At 47.3% G+C, this 15000-nt stretch overlaps 1 protein-coding gene across 4 annotated transcripts in view; it reads left to right on the top strand.

The window, feature by feature from the left end:
* rxrgb (retinoid X receptor, gamma b) overlaps positions 1-15000 on the top strand; it is a gene marked incomplete at its 5' end in the record, with an annotated part of 21963 nt that overhangs the window by 4769 nt on the left and 2194 nt on the right. Inside the window, 6 exons of one of the 4 annotated variants that reach the window (XM_083672399.1) lie at positions 984-1050; positions 9046-9284; positions 12585-12732; positions 12983-13168; positions 13616-13776; positions 14391-14520. In XM_083672399.1, coding sequence (XP_083528525.1) covers positions 984-1050; positions 9046-9284; positions 12585-12732; positions 12983-13168; positions 13616-13776; positions 14391-14520 — 931 coding nt within the window. Of the gene's footprint in view, positions 1-983; positions 1051-9045; positions 9285-12584; positions 12733-12982; positions 13169-13615; positions 13777-14390; positions 14521-15000 lie in introns of those variants that run through there. The other 3 variants (XM_083672400.1, XM_083672401.1, XM_083672402.1) reach the window with 3 other exon arrangements.

The raw sequence follows: 15000 nt of genomic DNA on the forward strand, positions 1-15000 counted from the left end.
CACGGACATAGAAATAGACAGTTCTTGGAATGCAGAGCTACAGCAGATAGACACACACACACACACACACACACACACACACACAAGCAGCGTGCTGGGCTCTTTTGGCTTTAAGGCACAGTGACACACACACACACACACACACACACACACAGGCGGCGTGCAATGTGTCACTACAGAGCTAACAGGCATGTTTGCTGCCCCAATTACAGACAGCAAGGCATCCTGGGAAATGATGGACGTGTCAAAAGAGAGAATCGCCTTTCAGCCTCTGTCCAGTCCAATCCTCTTCTTACCCTCTAAAGATATACTCAGCCACTCTCAAACAGACACACCCCCACACACATGTTCTACATTTTACACACTCATACACAGTCAGTCTCCACACAAGTATACTTGACGCAAGCACTCAGTAAGACCCTTTCATGAACTGTATTTTTAGATGTGGGCCTTCATATTATAAGAGCATTAGTCCTTCTTGTTTCTGAGTACGATCTCTTCACATGCTCTTTAGCTCTGACCCTTGAGGAGGAAGAAATAGGAAACTGCTGGTTCTACGACGCCCCCCTCCCCCCCCCCCCCCCCCCCAAGAGCACAAACACCCCGCTATGCCACAACAGGTGTCTCTGGTACAGATAGTTCTACCCACACCCATAGCTCCGCTCTGTGAGGAAAGGGGAGGGGGGAGCAGTGGAAGCTGTTAGGCTGTTAGAGGAGCTGATCCTCGGCAGCAAACGGTTCCTCTAGGATTGATCGGAGGATAATCTGGGTAATCCCATAAACGACGCGGACGGACTCCGCCCCCGTCCGTCCCTCCCTCCCTTCCTCCCTCCCTCCCTCCTGCTTCTCTCTCGTTTCTGTCTCTCTCCGTCCTGTCCTGTCCTGTCTGTCTCTGTGGAAGTCCCTCTGTCCATCTGCTGAAGAGGCTCTCCCAGCCGGCTAGGGCAGGTGGTCTGGCTGGCTCCCCCCAGCCCCTAGGAGCCATGTGGCACCCCATGGCATCGCCCCCGTCTGGAGGAACCTCCGGGAGAGACCCGGGTTATGGGCACTGTGAGTACTGTAGCCAGGGCTAGTCCACGCTGACAGTCGGGCCTCCTTAGAGAACCGCAGTGGCTCAGGGACAGGATTCTATTCAGTTAGTGTGGAGGTTCTAGTGGATTGTACTGTACAGTATGTGTATGATGTCCTGTGTAATGGTGAAGTTAAAGCTGAAAACAAGTTCTCTTACTGTACACTTGTCCTCCGGCTTTTGTCAATCTTGATGTTTATGTTTTATTCATCCGGGTCCAAGATAAAAGGTGGAGACTCTTATTAGATGTGACAGTATGCTCTCCTTAGGTGTTTAATATGTCATCCTAATAGTCCCTGAATATGCTCTCTGTTTCTTTGAACATAAAAATGAACCTGGAGATATGCCCTCTCTTGTTGTTTTATTTTTTACGGGGTCATGATGTACAGTAGTCTGTTTTGATTTACTATGTCATGAGTGCATGGTTTATGATAAGTGCTTGATGATACAGTACAGCATAAAGGCATCGTTATGATTTGATTATGACTTGATTGTGTTGTGTAAGAGACTTGATGTAGAAGAATTTGAATTGTGGCTCGCATGGGGTTCTCTAATTCTTCGACTCATGCTTGGATGCCGTCATCGAGAACTATTAGTACAATTTTATCCAGACATGAATGATTGCTCAAGGCTGCACGAGGTACTGTAGTGGGAGGTTGGGGTGATTTCTGCTGATGTGTGCAGCAGACGCCCATGCATATATAGCAGTGGAGGTAGAAACCAGAGGACGGGCTCATTGTGATGCATGGAACAGAATGACAAATTCCTCATTCCATTCCATGCATTACAATGAGCCCATCCTCCGATTTCTACCTCCACCAGCCTCCCCTGATATATAAAAGGAGATCATGATAATGGTGGTGATGAGTATGTATAGGAGCCCGCTTAGTTCTGGGCTCAAAGGTGTTCATTGACGACCTGTCACCACTCTGCTGTCAGCAGAAGAACTCTCTCTGTCTCCTCTCCTCTTTCTCTCTTCCCTTTTCTATGTCTATATATCTCTCAACACCTCTCCCTTCCTATTTTCCTCTCTCTCCCCTCCTCCTCCCCTCCTCCTGCCCTCCCCTCTGCTCTCTCTGTTGCCTGTCGCTCTGTATCCCTCCATCACCCCTCTTCCTCTCACAAGATTTTTTTTTCTTCCTCTGTTTGGCAAGGTGTCTGAGGTGTCGATGTGACACAGACAGAGGAGAGGCAGGGTCCTCTCTGTGCACTCAGGCTGTCACCAGCTATTATCTGTCTCTGTGTGTGTGTGTGTGTGTGTGTGTGTGTGTGTGTGTGTGTGTGTGTGTGTGTGTGTGTGTGTGTGTGTGTGTGTGTGTGTCCGTGTGCAAAATAATGCAGCGCTAAAATACACCACTCCAATTGCTACAAATACATGTAATGGGTTTTCAATGCATGGGATCAAAGCATCAAAGTACCTCTAGCATCTGTGCCCTTGTGTTAATCCATTGTCTTTCTTGTTGTAGTCACGGTAAAGGATGAAGGTCTGTTTGTTCTCCTCTGCTGTCCTCCCTCTCAGGATACAGCAGTTTAATGTTGCTGTGATTAAATCTATAAATCTATAATACTCTGAGCTGACTTGATGACTTGATGAATTCGGCCCACAGTTTTTAAGCCTCAGGCTCATGGTGAATATAGTGAATTATGTGTGTTCGCTTAATAAACTAAACTAAAGCTTGTTCGTTCACCGCCCCCCCCCCCCCCCACACACACACACACACACACACACACCCCTCCCCCCTCCCCCCTCCCCCCCGGACCACTGGGACCTCCAAGCTTCCAGGAACTAGCAGAGATTGCCTCAGCAGCCTCACATGCGGAGTCTTTGCATTGGGCCGCCTGCTCCCCTCCTGCTGTTTGTTTGTTGTGCGGAAATCAGTTGGCTCAGTCTGTCCCCTCTGCCTGCGTGTGGGGAATCGTTTAGTTTGGTCTTGCTGGACTGGAGCCTGGCCTGTTGTTGTTTGAGTTGAGCCTTTATCTCTGAGCCAAAACATCTGTTATCTCCTGTCCTGTCTGTCTCAGCTCTGACATGGATGGTCATCGATCCTCTTCCTCTTTTGAAACTTTCACAGTCATCTCTATTTGGAGCACAAGGAAATGGTAGTTTTGCCCTACATTTGGAAATATTGTTGTCGACGTTGTACATAGGATGAACAGCACTTCCTCTTCCTCTTTGACTGAAGGTTGCTGTTTTCAGGGACTCAGAGAGAGAGAGAGAGAAGAGAGAGAATAGAGAGAGAGAGAATGAGAATGGGGAGAGAGGGGGAGAGAGAGGGAGATACAGGGAATGGAGAGAGAAGGAGAGAGATAGAAGAGTTCACTTCTCATCTGAGGCAGTGTTAGTTAACTACAGGACAGAGTTTAGGGTCAATGAGGTTCATTCTCTCCAGCCCAATTGACCATGTGTTTTGTGGAGTCAGAAACACTTGGCTAAGTGACGTACATGTTTTTTATGTATTATGTTTTCCAAAAATGAGAATTGTGCTCACTCTCGACCGTACTTGTTATTCTTTTGGTTCACAGGAGCTGTTTTTAAACCCACTTTGTTAAAATCGTACCACTGTTGTGTGAACCTTACCTTACAACTGAGACCATAGCCTTGAGGTATGACAGAAAGGTCCGGTCTGGACCTGGAACCGATCAGTAACAGTGTCCTAAAGAGCTGAGTTTGGATGGCTTGTTATGTAAGAGTCTGTGGAGAACAGAATCCAATATCTTATTCTATGTCCTCCATTGTGGCTGAGTAGAGATATGGGACAAAGGAGGCTTTTCTGAATGTATGATCTAATGTCCTCAGCCCTGTGGAAGGGATTAGAAGTGGATGTGTGTGATGTTATCATGTGAGGTACTGTAGGGAGGGAAGCTGGGAAGCCTGCGTGGGACAATGGGTTAGCCTGCCCCCTCTCACCATCCCTCCATCCATCCCTCTATCCTTGTTTTCCTCCCCTCCTCCTCCTCCTCCATCTCCTCCACTAACCCCCACACCACCCCCCACCCACCTACCCCCCCCCATTGCCCCCCGCTCCCGCGGCCTCCCACCTTCTTGACAGCTGGCCTGCCGGGTCGGAGATACTTACCCAGTGATAAGAGGATTTACTGCCACAACTGATCAGACATCCACCTCATTTAGGAAATAAATGAATATTTTTTAAGTGTGTGTTTCTAGTCTCTGATTGTGATTTGGAGTGTGGTTTTATGTTTTGTCTGTCTGAGTGACAATGAGTGTGAATGTGTTCGGCTGTGTGTGTGTGTGTGTGTGTGTGTGTGTGTGTGCCTGTGCGTGTGTGTGCGTGTGTGTGCGTGTGTGTGCGTGTTCACACCCCAGAGGGCTAGGGGCCAGGAGTAGTGAGTTCGTTTGGCAGCAAAGCCATTTCTTAATTACATGTCCTCTGTATCTAATGAGTCCCACTGTCTGTTCTACTGATTGCTTTAGGATGCATTATGCTTTGTATCAGTCTGCTGCTACACACACACACAAACAAAGACACACACATATACACACACAGCAGATCGATGCACGAGTTATGGATGTGTCTATCTCTGTAGGGGGTAATCTGATAGATATTGAAGCGTGTGTCCTTCTGTCGCAGATCTAACCCCCCCCTCCCCCCCCCTCACACACACACACACACACACACACACACACACACACTCCTAGTCTGCTCTCCAGACAGAAGATATTATTAGTTAACATGTCACAGGCTTATTGAATTACCACACACTGGAGTGCTCTATCTGGTCACTACCCTGTAATTAACAATAAGGCATTTAAAGGGATTGTGGTTGGAGTTGTTTTTAAATGCTCTCCACAAAATAAATTGGATACGACTATTGTGAAATTGTGTCCATTAATCCTATTTGCATTATGGGTAATTTATAAATGTTATTTTTTTAATGTTATTATGGGAATTTCTTTGGTTATTTCAACTCCCTGTACTGCAGGCTCTGTGTCTCAGATGGGTACAACATGGTGGGAGCACATACAGTGTATCTAAGTGAGAGCCTTTTCTAGGAATAATCTCTGTAGCCCTGGGACACTGATATGATCTCTTTTGAACTTGTTTGGGGATTTAGCAAGAGACGACCTTTGAGTTGCGACGGAAGGGGTCAAAGGTGTCCAGAGCTGTTCTTTCTGTTTGTTCTCACTCAAATAGAAGGTCGCAAAGCCATAGTACAGTAGGCTTAACAAGATGGGTTAGTAATGGGGACGCTAACCCTGGCTCCTGTGTGTGTGTGTGTGTGTGTGTGTGTGTGTGTGTGTGTTGTCTCATCTCTGTTGGAGTCTTCAGCGTGCTGGAGTGTGCTAAGAACTTTCAAAGCTCTGTGCTTCCATTGTGGAATGCGAGCGCACACACACACACACACACACACACACAAACACACACATACACAAACACACAACAACACACTCCCCTTCATTCCAGAGCCTTTGTAAAGAAGTGATTTACATAGAATGGATATGGGACGGACGGTGGAGGTGGGTCATGCAAGGATAGCCCTGTGAGCCACTGAGCCATTCACACTTCCTCTGGTGACCACGTTGGCTCCCTGCCACACACATTCCCACCCTCTGTGCATGCTAACCTCGTCCGGCCCTTTCTTTTCGGAATCCTACCAGCTGACCGTGCGTCCGTGCGCTTTTGTGTTCCCCCCCTGCACCACTGCCATGGGGATTTTTTAGTTCTGGGTTGCCTGGCAGTAGACTTGCTGTGCTTGATCTTTCCAGCCAGCCAGGGAAGGAGGGACAGAGGGAGGGATGGCTGGCCAGTTCTGGGCCACAGCAGGGACTTTCTGAGAGGCATGTGCTGTAACTCCTACTCAGCACCTCTGATATCCAGCTAGTCCAGATGGAGGGGGGGCCTAGTCTTCAGTAGTGCTTGTCTGTCTGGGATGGCTCACACAGGGGGGAGAGGGGTGGGGGCTGTAGTTTTCATGCTAAACAGGAAGTTGCACAACATCTGTTCTCTCTCTGGCATATATAGCTAGAATTAATGGCCAAACAGCTGTGTGTGTGTGTGTGTGTGTGTGTGTGTGTGTGTGTGTGTGTGTGTGTGTGTGTGTGTGTGTGTGTGTGTGTGTGTGTGTGTGTGTGTGTGTGTGTGTGTGTGTGTGTGTGTGTCTTGTATGGTCAGAGAGCTGTTACATTCAAGACAGTCCCATTGGATGCCGTCACATTCCTCTCTCTTTCCTAACTCTTTCAACCCTGCTCACACAGCCAAATCTATTGTATGAGCACTTATTATGGTTTCACAAGATAGTCGACTCTTTCGACAAGGTATATCAACACTCTGGCTCTGAGTGTTTCCTGGTCAAACTGTGGGTCCTAATCTGAGCTAATACTGAGCCATTTATCAGTAATAAAACAATTCCCATTGGATCATAGTAACTTAAGCGTGGCACTGAAATAGATCTCAAATGGACTAAGTTCTTAAGGGAGCTTTTAACATTTATAACAAGGAGCTACTACTGTATCAGAGCTGGGGAGGCTGGTGGAGGCAGAGATCGGAGGACGGGCTCATTGTAATGCATGGATCAAATGATACCATTCCTAATTCCATTCCATGCATTACAATGAGCCCGTCCTCCGATTTCTGCCTCCACCAGCCTCCCCTGTACCAGAGATACTACGTAAGATAGGCTACTACTTAAACATCCAACAGTTTGGAAGGAGAATGAGGAGAAGTCGATAGATGAAAAGGAGGAGGGGGGCTACTGCGTGTCTACTGTGGGTCGCTCTGTCAGTGTGTCCCTGCTTTGGTCCTGCAGGTGTCCAACCCCCCACCCTGGAGCACAGGAATGTGACATTTAGCTGAGGCCGCTGGCAAAGTGTGACTTGTGTCAGAGCCAGAGGAGTGTGTGTGTGTGTGTGTTTCCACTCTACACACATACACGCATGTGCGCACAAAACCTGCGCCCACACACACACAGACGATGATGTTGAGAATACCTTATGAGAACAGGCTGTACCGACAAGTATGATTACAATCCTATAACATCTGCTATTCCCAGATAGAATGTAACTGATGGGAAAATAAAACTCATGAAATGGCAAAGATGAATATCACAACCATAAATAAACAGAGATGTTAAAATCTATATGCGTGCGTGTGTGCGTATGTGTGTGTGTGCACGTGGATGAGTGCGTGTGTGCGCGTGTCAGTGATTTGCAGCAGTGATAAATGTCCTCACAGCAACATGCATGCGGTTACACATCACGCCCTGTTACCTCCATGACTGACAGCTTGCCTAAATAGGTCATCTATGTAAATGCCAGGCTGTCAGTTTACATCGAGAGACATGAAGTCAGCACACTGTGACCAAAAATATGTTTGCTGCATCCTGCATACGCATATTTGCAACACTATATGCAGAGGCAAAGTTACAGGGGGTAATATGGAACTGGTGGTAGGCCAATTTGTCAACACAGGCTTATAAAAAAAGCCCTAGTTGATTTGAACATAGTGAATTTTTTACTTTGTATATTTTACACTGAAGTGATTTGTCTGATATTAGCATTGGTTTCCAGGTTTATAGTTCTACATTGCTGGTGAACATGGTGGTTAGCCATCTCTGTCCTAGCCATCTAGATCTGTCTGTCTCCAAAGTCTCCAAAGCAGAGGTCTCTGGTTGTCTGAAGTCAAACATTGTGAAATATAAACTGCATCAAAATGATGACAGCCTCAGTGATACATAGCACTTTATCTTATCAACCCACGCCAATCCCAGACTCTTACTTTGAAGCCAGTTTCTTGACTTATGGGGTAAGGCCCGCCAACGGTGGGGACAAATTACAAGCCCATCCATCCAAGGGTGGATTTGGTTTCCCCAACTTGAAATTGTTCTAGTGGGCCCAGAATGTGAAACAGCTCCAGTTTTCTAGGCCAGGATGGAAGGGTAGTGTAGGTTACAGTACATCCTGACTGGTAGTTGATGGAGGTTGACACAGGTGAGGGAGTGGCACCCTGGTACTGGCCATTTAGATCCCTTACGCCGAGATTACAGGCTCACCCAACGACCACCTTGTCACATGAGGCTCCTCATTAATGTGTTCCAAATCGGGCAACGGGATCTCCAGAAACAAATAAAGCTATTATATTGGGGATAAGACATTTGAATGGGGGATTTGGAGCAAAGCTTGTATTCAGCTCGTATGTATGACTTTTAAGCTGTGCTAGATCTATAGTTCGCCCAAGTCTCAGTTCTGGAAGCACCTACAACCACAGAGCTGTTTAATTAATTGGCTGGGTCACCCTCTGTCAAGTCCAACTGCAAATCCCATTAAAAAAAAACTCAGACAAGAAACGATGGGAGTTAAGAACTGCAAACTGACATTTCTCCAGAATAATTCAAAACATTGTGCCAGTCCTGCTTGACTGTTTTTAGCTGTTAGGTTGAATTGATTATCTGAGTTCCAGCTGTGTCTCCTCTTGGTGTTTTGTTCAGTCTTGGTAACTACAGCTATCTCAGTGCTCTTCTGTGCTTCAAGTCTAGATGCTGGGCTCTTGTTTATCCATACCCCTTCTCTCTGTCCTCACCCTGTCTCTCTCTCTCTGTCCTCACCCTTTCTCTCACTCGCCTCACCCCCCCTCTCTCTCTGTCCTCATCCGGTCTCTCTGTCCTCACCCTGTCTCTCTCTCTCTCTGTCCTCACCCTGTCTCTCTCTCTCTGTCCTCACCCTTTCTCTCACTCGCCTCACCCCCCCACTCTCTTTCTGTCCTCTTCTTGTCTCTCTCTCTCTATCCTCACCCTGTCTCTCTTTCCTCACCCTCTCTCTGTCTCTCTCTCTCTGTCCTCACCCTGTCTCTCTCTCTGTCCTCTCCTTGTCTCTCTCTCTATGTCCCTACCCCATCATACTGTCCTCACCCTCTCTCTGTCCTCACCCTGTCTCTCTCTCTGTCCTCACCCTGTCTCTCTCTCTATGTCCCCACCCCATCGTACTGTATCTTCAACGCCTCTCTCTGCCTCTTCCCCCACAGACTCCTCAGGGCCAATGAACACGCCCCACTCCCACCACCCTCCCATGGGGGGTATGGTGGGACACCCTTCCGTCATCAGCACTTCCAGGCACCTCCCGTCTCCCATGAACACCCTGGGCTCGCCCCACATGAACGGCCTGGCCTCACCCTACTCCGTCATCACGTCCTCTCTGGCCTCACCGTCCATCTCGCTGCCCTCCACGCCTGTCATGAACTTCGGAACGCTACACAGTCCGCAGGTGAGAGAACGCAACGCACACCACCGAATGGTTACATTTATGGTTAGGAAACGCCTTACTACGGTACTGTCTTACTACGGTACTGTCCAGATGGTGACGACCATTCTTATTCTTATTAGTACAGAGAAGACAAGATGAGCAGATTAAGACTCAAGTCTGGATCGTTTCATAACACTCAGTAACCTCATTGACGCACCAACAAGGGTTTGTTTATGTAACATTCAAGATGCTTTATTCAAAAGCTACGGCCATCTCTGTGAGCCCTATTTAGTGCAGTAGTATTTGTAATGATTCACTGAGCTTATGTAAGCACAACTGGTGTTTTGGGAGCGTCTTTCTTTATCCCACTGAGAAACACCAACCTCAGGACCTCTGCTACAGGTTGGTCTTAACCAATCACAGCAGCAATCGGCCAGGGCTCCCCGAACCATCTGTCTGACCTTTAACCTTCAGGCCAGAAGGTCAACAGTGAGTGGTATGTTCTGGGTCTGTCGAGCTGGCTGGAGGACTTATCACGCTTTCCAAGAACCTTGTGGAGTATTCGCCCTTTAAATGATTACTGGAGTAACCGCTAAAGACCAAAACTTGCTTTCCACGCTCTCTGCAAACGTTCGCCGTCTCATCTGGGTTATCGCTGGATCGTTAACAACAGTAGCCAAGCCCTCAAGAACCACGAAAGGCATCCTTTCACTGACATAAACAATAAACAACAACACCCATAAGGCTGTCCTTTTCACTATCGCTCACAATAAAACTACAAGGTCCAAAGGGGCTTTTTCCCTTTTAGTGTCCTATTCAATAAACTACAAAGCCCATAAGGCTAGTGCTCAGTGCTTTGATGGTCAGCCACACACAATGCTGGATGGACTAGAACAAATTAAGCCAGCGCTGCAGGGCTGAGGAGAAGATGATATCCATTACTCCATTGACAGTATGGATCTGGGCCTGAGGGACAATGTGCAATATGACTGCATGCGGGCCTCTATTCACTGGGCGTGTGCAGTCGACTGTGGCAGCATGGCAGAGCATTCTGTTACGCTTACAATCATCATGCTCAACTTTCTGTCAGTCTCAGTGTGTGAATGGATCACCTCATAGCTTGGCTTGTTTATGCTGTACATTGTACTCAATGAGGGAAGTGAAAAAAATGCTACAGTACCTAGCCTGCTGACTATGATATGTTGGCTATACACAGTAGTGTATAAAGAATGTATGAAGCATGAATATTGCATGTGGGAACAGTAGCCTGACTGTAGCAAGTTGAATGCCTGAAGACGTGTTAGCATGTAAGCACCTTGTTTCAGAGCATATGGGCAAACCTTGCATGTGTCGGCATGTTGATTGTATGTGAGACACGTGTGGGTGAGCTCACAGGGAAAGGTCTCTCATCATTGACTCACCAGCGTCAGAGCAGACAGGGGGATGAATGCTCATTTAACTGTGACTCTAGTTGCCTGAAGGCCTTCCCCTGCTACAGAGGGAGAGGGAGGGGGAGGGGGAGGGGGAGGGGGAGAGAGAGAGAGAGAGAGAAAGAAAAAAAAGAGTGAGCAAGCAATAGAAAGAGGAGGGGGGGGAGCTGTGGGCCAGCTCAGAGAGCAAAAGATAAAGAGAGAGGCAGAGAGAGGGTGAGAGAAAAAGAAAGAGGCCTCGTCAAGCCTTTTACTCTGTCCCCTCTTCTCCTGTAAGGTCAAAGATTGACTGTAGTTCAGAGGGCCATTAGGGGATAGACAGTGCAGAGTGCAGGTCATAAATAAACTATAGGAAATGCCTGCAGTCTCTGTGTAAAGGATGTCCCATATGCCAGTCAGTGCATCAGATACTGTATACAGAGTATGTAGGTCACTTATATTTCTCCATGCTGAGCTATGATGCACAAACAAACAAACAAACACAAACAGATAAAAAATGCATGTTATCGTGTGTATATATACACAATGTTTTCTTGGCACACTTTGGGCCCGTTAATACCAGTCAATCATCGCTTGAATGCCACAGCCTATTTGAGTATTGTTGTGCATCCCTTCAATTTACCCATCTTCTAATGGCTACTACCAGCATGATAATGCACCATGTCACAAAGCAAAAGTCGTCTCAAACTGGTTTCATGAACATGACAATGAGTTCAGTGTTCTTCAGTGGCCTTCTCAGTCACCGGATCTGAATCCAATAGAACACCTTTGAGATGTGGTAGAATGGGAGATTCACAGCTTGAGTGCACCTGAAAAATCTACAGGAATTGCATGATGCAATCATGTCATTATGGACCAGAATCTCAAAGGAATGTTTCCAACGTCTTGTGGAATCAATGCCATGAAGAATTGAGGCTGTTTGGCCCTACCTAGTATTAGTATAGTGTTCCTAATAAAGTGTTTGGTGAGTGTATATATATACAGCTCAGTGGTCGACAGGAGAGGTTCAAAGTGCAAAAGGTTGATAAGGAGACCATAAAAAAAAAAGATAACTTTTTATCCGTTTGTTCAGGAATTAGTGATTAGTGAAAAGGGATTACAACGCAGTTATTTCAAATGCATACCATTTTTCTCTCAGCAGCATTTGGTCAGGTATGAGCTGGATTGTTTCAATAAATCAAGTGGATTGCATCAAGGAAGGAAGGATGCATTTCGAAAGTGTTTGAACAGGGCCATTTTACTGTATATGCCCAAAGCTCATGAGACCCCACACTGCCCTCTGTGGGTTGGGAATTAAAACTGCAATCTAGTAAATGTGACAATCCCCTACGGACAGCCCATCGTTTTAATTTTCAGGGTGAAAATCATGACTTGATTTATAAGTAACTGAAATTGTGCAAATTACAACGATGCACGCGTTGCTTATAAATCACAGACCTTTATGCAGAATCTCAATAAATCATACATGTTCACATCATCAAAGCATTTGCTGAGGATTCCGACGTACGCGCCATGTATGATGACATCTGTGCGTAAATACATTTGACGATGAATGTGGCCGGATCTTCTTCCACACCCTCTCCTGTCAACAAACATTACAAACCTGCATGGAAAGGCTCTGAGATGAAACAGAGTCACTCCCTCTCACCAACCATGTGATTGCACCCTCAGCTACTTTCATAACAAACATGTGGGTGGGGAGAGAGGGGTGAGCGGAAGACAAGTCAGAAAATAGAGGAACCGCTAGAAAGGGAGAGGGAACTGACTCACACACTCTTTTCCCCGCTCTCTCCTTTCTTTTTTTCCACCCGCCCTCCCTCTCTCCCCCTCCCCTCTCTTTGTCTCTCTCTCTCTCTCTCTCTCCCTCTCCCTCTCCCTCTCTCTTCTACAGATGAACTGTTCTATGAACAGTGTGAGTAGTTCGGAGGACATTAAGCCCCCTCCAGGCTTGCAGTCTCTGGGCAACATCAACTACCAGTGCACCAGCCCTGGGGGCATGTCCAAGCACATCTGTGCCATCTGCGGAGACCGCTCCTCAGGTAGGAGGGCCACACTTCCATCCTATCCCCCGAGAGAGAGAGAGAGAGAGACTGTACACTATATAAACAAGAAGTAATTGTGTAAACTGTACTTATGTATTTTGGTATTTGTTAGTCCTCATCCAGTATACAGTACGTGGACAATGCACTGATTGATTAGCAAAAGTGGACGTTGTTGTTGTTGTTGTTGTTGTTGTTGTTGTTTGGTTTAAAGCACTGGGTTGATGTTTTTGGCTGCTTGTCTACACAGGAAAGCACTATGGCGTGTACAGCTGTGAGGGCTGTAAAGGCTTCTTTAAGAGAACCATCCGGAAAGACCTCACCTACACGTGTCGAGACAGCAAGGAGTGTCTGATTGACAAGCGACAGCGCAACCGCTGCCAGTACTGCCGCTACCAGAAGTGCCTCGCCATGGGCATGAAGAGAGAAGGTGTGTGTAAGTCATTGAACCTATATCGGTGTAAGTCAGGGGAGGCTGGCGGAGGTACAAATCGGAGGACGTGTCTCATTGCAATGCATGGAACGGAATTAGGAATGATATCAAACACACGTGTTCGATATCATTCCTAATTCCACTCCGCCAGCCTCCACTGGTGTAAGTGTGTAGGTGTGCAGAGGGAAGGGGTGAGGGAGGGAGAGAGGGAGGGTGTGTTGTTGCATGCTGTCATGTGTTTATGGTGTAGTCTATCTTAACTGTATACTGTTGAGTTTTTGTTGTGTGCCGATTGTATTGTTGTGTATTTGTACAAGGTTCAGCTTGTATTGTTTGTAGTCCATTTTGTAGGGCCTGTAGTGGGTGGTTGGGTGTCCTGTTACATCCCATACAAGATGTCGCCGCATTTCTATTCAGGAAGTTGAACATCTGCCCTTTGACCCCTTGCAGCGGTGCAGGAAGAGAGGCAGCGTGGGAGGGAGCGGGGGGAGAGTGAGGTGGAGTCAACCAGCAGCTTTAACGAGGAGATGCCTGTGGACAAGATACTGGACGCCGAGGTCGCCGTGGAGCCCAAAACAGAGGCGTACGCCGATGGGGGCCCGGGCAACTCAGTAAGGACCACATTAGACACACTCAGCTTCAGAGCTGCAGGGGGACGCCTCTCGTAATGTTGGAACGCTACGGTGCCTGTATCTGCACTTGAAAACCTTTTCTTATCGTCAAAACCCACTGTCTTATCACTATTAAGCCTCTCTCCTCATCTGTAGAACACAAAGAGGCGTGATATCAGTGGAGGCTGGCGGAGGTAGAAATTGGAGGACGGGCTCATTGGAATGGAATGAGGAGTGGTATCAAACATGCATGGAATGGGATGAGGAATGGTTTCAAACACACAGTGGTTGATATCATTCCTCATTCCATTCCTTGCATTAGAATGAGCCCGTCTTCCTGCTACCACCAGTCTCCGCTGCATGATATGGATGGGGGGGGGGGGGGGGGGAATGAGGGAAGAGTGTTGGAAGTGGGTTATCATCTATGCATACTCCAGCTGTCATCTCTCCATACTGTACAGACACCTACCAGACAACGTTAGTCACGAATGAGATGCAGAAAGCCATAATGCCATAGCATACTTGTATTGTATGAACGGGGAATGTGCTGAAAGTTATGCTGCTTTGGGTGCAACTGACTTTGACACCTGCTGGTGTCTCTCTCTTCTGTCCAGACCAACGACCCAGTCACCAACATCTGCCAGGCGGCAGACAAACAGCTGTTCACTCTGGTGGAGTGGGCCAAGAGGATCCCTCACTTCTCTGATCTCCCACTGGACGACCAGGTCATTCTACTACGAGCAGGTACACACACACACACACACGCCCGCCCGCCCGCACGCCCGCACGCACGCACGCAGCTCAAAAACATTCCACACAAACAACAATCTTTTTGGTTGTCTATTTCTATGTCTGAGTTTCACTTGTCCCACCCAATTTGATGTGGTCATTCTATGACCATATTTATCCTTGACCAAATGTGACCCATTGCTGGTTCCCCTCAGTGACACTTACAGACACACCAACGCTGACCTCTGCTGGTGAGATATTTCACACACAGGCCTAAATAAGGGAAGGGCAAAGTCACACAGCGCCCCTAATGAGCTGCAGAGGTTTTGATGCTGATGCTTTTGGGAAAGAGAGCAGAAGAATGAATAAATAAAATTGTTTATGAATAAAAGATAAAGCGAAAGAGAGATTAGAAGCCAGGAGTTATGAGAAGATAAAGGAAGAGAGAGAGAGAGCAAGAGCGCGCGCGAGAAAGAGAGAGAGAGAGACAGAGAG

This window comes from Argentina silus, assembly GCF_951799395.1.
Source record: "Argentina silus genome assembly, chromosome: 6".
NCBI lineage: Eukaryota > Metazoa > Chordata > Actinopteri > Argentiniformes > Argentinidae > Argentina > Argentina silus.